At 40.6% G+C, this 4,237-nt stretch overlaps 2 protein-coding genes across 2 annotated transcripts; one reads left to right on the top strand and one right to left on the bottom strand.

Annotated features, from left to right (window-relative positions):
* The first annotated feature begins 1,570 nt into the window (after positions 1-1,570).
* Positions 1,571-2,446, top strand: med9 (mediator complex subunit 9). Its single transcript, XM_041995764.1, has 2 exons — positions 1,571-1,672; positions 1,871-2,446. Exons 1-2 carry the CDS (start codon positions 1,593-1,595, stop codon positions 2,088-2,090), a joined length of 300 nt encoding a protein of 99 aa, XP_041851698.1. The 5' UTR covers positions 1,571-1,592; the 3' UTR covers positions 2,091-2,446.
* Positions 2,447-2,625: 179 nt separating this feature from the next.
* On the bottom strand, positions 2,626-4,009 carry LOC121646637 (dexamethasone-induced Ras-related protein 1-like). Its single transcript, XM_041995754.1, has 2 exons — positions 3,656-4,009; positions 2,626-3,541 (listed from the first exon to the last, which is right to left on the bottom strand). Exons 1-2 carry the CDS (start codon positions 3,924-3,926, stop codon positions 3,018-3,020), a joined length of 795 nt encoding a protein of 264 aa, XP_041851688.1. The 5' UTR covers positions 3,927-4,009; the 3' UTR covers positions 2,626-3,017.
* Positions 4,010-4,237: the final 228 nt, after the last annotated feature.

Below are 4,237 nucleotides of genomic sequence, written 5' to 3'. Positions count from 1 at the left end.
CATGGCCTTTTTTTTTTTTTTTCAGGGAAACTAAACGTCTAACTTCAATATCTTCATGCATCTGGAAAATATAAGTATTTTTAACTGGAGAAAGTTAAATTATGCTTGCTTTTTGCAAATTTGTTGGAGAGCATTTCCCAATTTCTCTGGAAAAATCAACCACTCCGTTCAGTTTAAAACTGTACAGAAGTCTAAAGACAGGGGTAAATTAGCCTTACGTAACTCTCATTATAACTTCTCAGCAAATAAGTTACATTATGTCTCAAAATGATTTAAACCTCGTCCATTAGAGAACTTATTGGAAGATATGGAGCAAACATTGTGTGACCATTTGAAAACTTCTAACCTGCCTTTTTTCTAGTTGGAATATCAAACATAACAAGTGCTGTTGTCATATACTGTTTGGTGCCTCTGCTCTGTGGCACAGAGGTCTCCAGGTGGGGGGCTCCTCTGCTCTCAACTGGGTGGGTGCTCAGTTCTCCTTGCATTGGCTCTCCTGGGCTTTGTACTCCATGGGCCTGCAGCAGGCTGCCTGCTGGATCCTTGGGTCTCGGGTCCTTGCCTTCTTCTGATGTTGCAGGTTTGGTAGTGGTCGTGGCCCCTTACTGGCACATGGTTCACCTCTGCTGCGTGGTTGCAAATGCACATTCACACACACATACACACTGTGGTACTCCTGTTTCCATCTGCTTTTTCTTGAATGCTACTGTTTGTGTGTCTGTATTTCTCTCCGCAGGTACTCTTGATGATTATCTGCTGCATTCTCTCGTGGAGATTGTGTGATGCTTTCTGTTTGCTTCATGTTTAAACATACCTGGTCTTATTTTTCATGTATTTACTTATTTTAATTTATTTTATTCCTTTTTTAAAATGACTTTTTTTTTTAGCACAGAATTTATCTTTTATTGTTTGTTTTATATATACCTTTATACCGCCCTTGGCAGTGTGATTCTAATCAGCACAGTTTGGCACACAGAAAGTTGTTCTTCCATGTCACAACACTGGAGAGGACAGGGTTATTAAAAAGAAATAATTGTATACATTGACATACTCAGGCTATACCTTTTAAAATTTTTAAAGTGAACCCTTTTTACTTTATTCGCAATAAAGTATTTGGAAGGTAAAAGTGAAGCTTTTTGTCAGTTAATGTCTTGAAACAAAGAATTCTTCTCTTGAGGTAAACTTCTTTCTGAATTGAAAAATCTAGCAAATATGCTTATTGTCGCATTGTGTCCATTACATTAGCGTAATTCAAAAGTAGTTTGTGTTGTACTATATTGTTGAAACCAAAAGAAACATGACTTTTGGTAAGCTGAGGTAACTTTAAGGGAAAGCTTCTGTAAGTGGGTTAAATTCTCTATGTAGGACTGGGATGCCACGATAGAACATAGTGTCTGATCCATAAAAGGAAGATATTTCAAATGTCATCATTAAACCATCTCAACAAAAATAAATAAACGAATGAATAAATAAATAAATAAATAAATAAATGTTGGCAGAGTAGTCATGAATGCAGCTGAAGCATCGTCACGTGTGATGTTATCGGCTTGGCGCATGACGTAAACAATCTGCGCCGATGTGTTGGGAGAGCAATGGCGGTTGCTCAAGCAAATCTCGAGAAAGAAACTGAGGATTGCTCTTTGCTGCCTTTAGTTCATGATATAATCAAATGGTAAGAGCACCGGCATGATAGCATGTGTTAACGTTACATGTGTTTTTACGGTTCAGCGTTTGTATTTGTTTCAAACGTTGTTAGTTGATGTTAAGAGTGTCGGTGTGTGAGCTAAAGCTAACAGTAAACATTAGTCTGCAGTAAAAACATACAAGAATAACGTACTCATGTCACTTTTAACTTAATCTCTTTTTTTAGTATGGACAAGGACAGCCAGGATGTTCATCAAGAGCTGGTGAAGCTTAAAGCAAAGATCCAGGAGGCACGGGAGCAGATCTCTAGCATGCCCGGGATAGACAGCAGTCCGCAGGAGCAGCAGCAGCAGCTGGCTACGCTCCGAGAGCAGGTCCGAACCAAAAACCAGCTGCTGCAGAAATACAAAAGTCTCTGCATGTTTGATGTGCCAAAGGCATCGTGAAACTGAGAGCTGGCTTACTGCGCTGATCGGAGGAAGCGGAATTAAAGAAACGAGGGAGGACTTTTATATATCAATGTGGTTAACGAGGACATGAGAGGGACGTTAAAATGAAGGGAGAGGGGGAGGATTTTTTCCTCCTTTGCGTTGCAGAGTAAGATTATTTTTGAACGTCTTGCATTTTTTTTCTTGAAAATTGGAATTTGGTATGTCTTAATTGTAGACTTTGTACATATGTTTGTATTTTTTCTTTTTGTAATTAAAAACTTTTTATAACGGCAGCCCAGCCTTTATCATAACTATGTTGTCCTTTATCAGTTTAATTTATAGATATTTCCCCGAATAAACAAGTTAAAGGGGCAGAAATTAAAGAGTTCATTCCATTTGTATAATTGTGGCTAAAGGTGCTTGATACGGTGTGAGGAGAATATTTAGGGTCCCTTATGAGTTCTTGATTCAGCATGTTGTATTTTTAGATCTAATATATTTGGATGATGCAGCCATTTATTCATCTAAATAAACCAAGCATATCTTCCAATAGAGCTTTATGTAATGCACAGAAAAGCCGTGTTATTCAATTGAGTGACAAGAGGATGACAGGCTATGAAAGTAGCAAGTGTTTTATTTTTTCAATGCAAAAGTTGACATGGACATAATAAATACACAGGTATAATCAAATTTGTTCATTCTGCAACAAACATTCAAGTTTCACTGAAAAAAATAGCAAAATGTAAACTTTTTTTCTCTCCTGTGCTGCCCTCAGAAAGTCTATGCACAAGGCTTTATGGCATTTTCAGGACATCTACTGCAGCAAGTGTCTAAAATCAGTTCGAGGTGTCAACAGTTTATGGTCTCATGTTTCCTGGAGGCAGACTAACTGGTCACAGCTCATTCTAACAGAAAGTCTCTTGCACACATTCAAATATGCTGTCAGCAAATAACGCAGCCTTTTTCTTTGGAATGACTGCCACCTACAGCTTTCTCTTTTATGTACATTAAGTCACTGTGCACGCTTGGTCTCCGTGCAAACGGCGCCACAATCCCATATGCGTTCCCATCTTTGCACTTCTTATTTCTGAAGGACTTTCTGTGGAGAACGTCGCAGTACTGCAGGGAAACTTTGCAGTGACGGTCGGGGCTCATTTCGTTTGGCAGCTTAGCCATGGTAAAGAGAGTCTGAAACATCTGGTCAACGTTGGTGTTCTTCTTTGCTGATATCTCAAAGTAGGCGCAATGATCATCTCCACCAACCAGCTTCTCGATCTCTTCGTCCCGCACCTCGCGGTAAAAGTCTCTGTCACACTTGTTGCCGCATATGACAAGCGGGACATCCACGTTCTCTTTGGTTTTGTTGCGCAGACAGGACTTGGTCTCATAAATCTGGCGCTTCAGACGCTGCACTTCTTGGAAGGAGTCTCTGTTGTCCAGGCTGAATACCAATATGAACACATCACCTGGAAAAGAAACGAGAGAGAAAAAAAAGTTTGAATGCCGAATACAAGCAGACATACACTGAGAAACGAGTTGCATGATGTTGGCTTGAAGTGGCATCAAAGCTGAAAACTCACCAGTGAGAATTGAAAGTCTCCTTATTGCAGGGAAGGGATGGTTCCCAGATGTGTCCAGAATATCGAGCTGGTAAACGTCCCCTCTGATGCTGTAGAATTTCCTATGAAAGTCTTCAATAGTGGGTGTGTACTGGTCATCAAATCTCTCGTTGAGAAACCGAGAGATGATGGCTGTTTTCCCAACTTTAGTGGAGCCCAGAATCACCATCCTGTGGCAATTCTTGGGCGGTATGTCGAACTCATTCTCAGAAGGCGACATTTTCTTAATCATGTTTGCAGCAGGTTGCACCCGGTGGCCAGTGGTGCCGTATCTGGGGATGGTTTTAAAATCCAATGTCTGATATGAGAGGTCTGACCTCGCTTTGTTTCTGAAGCTGGACGAGTGCAGGCTGCGAATTTATTGGGGAAGTTTGCCGCGCCTCCAATGCGTCATGCGTCACCCTGCGGCTCGGAGAGCGGGAGTAAGACCCAATATCATAATGTTACTAAGGCTGTTTGTGTGCGTCAGCTCTGTTCACGCCTCAGAGAACGGGGAAGAAACAAGCCCCCATCATTTAAAGTAATTATTATTATCTTTGACAA

This window comes from Melanotaenia boesemani, chromosome 2, assembly GCF_017639745.1.
Source record: "Melanotaenia boesemani isolate fMelBoe1 chromosome 2, fMelBoe1.pri, whole genome shotgun sequence".
Classification (NCBI taxonomy): Eukaryota; Metazoa; Chordata; class Actinopteri; order Atheriniformes; family Melanotaeniidae; genus Melanotaenia; species Melanotaenia boesemani.
This window is presented reverse-complemented; position numbering and strand designations above follow the sequence as displayed.

What these genes read in the sequence shown, in the direction of transcription:
- med9 (XM_041995764.1), top strand. Translation starts at nt 1,593, where the DNA reads ATGGCGGTTGCTCAAGCAAATCTCGAGAAAGAAACTGAGGATTGCTCT. An exon ending in GTTCATGATATAATCAAATG is followed by an intron (nt 1,673 to 1,870) that starts GTAAGAGCACCG and finishes CTCTTTTTTTAG; the next exon opens with TATGGACAAGGACAGCCAGG.
- LOC121646637 (XM_041995754.1), bottom strand. Translation starts at nt 3,926, where the DNA reads ATGATTAAGAAAATGTCGCCTTCTGAGAATGAGTTCGACATACCGCCC. An exon ending in GAGACTTTCAATTCTCACTG is followed by an intron (nt 3,542 to 3,655) that starts GTGAGTTTTCAG and finishes TTTCTTTTCCAG; the next exon opens with GTGATGTGTTCATATTGGTA.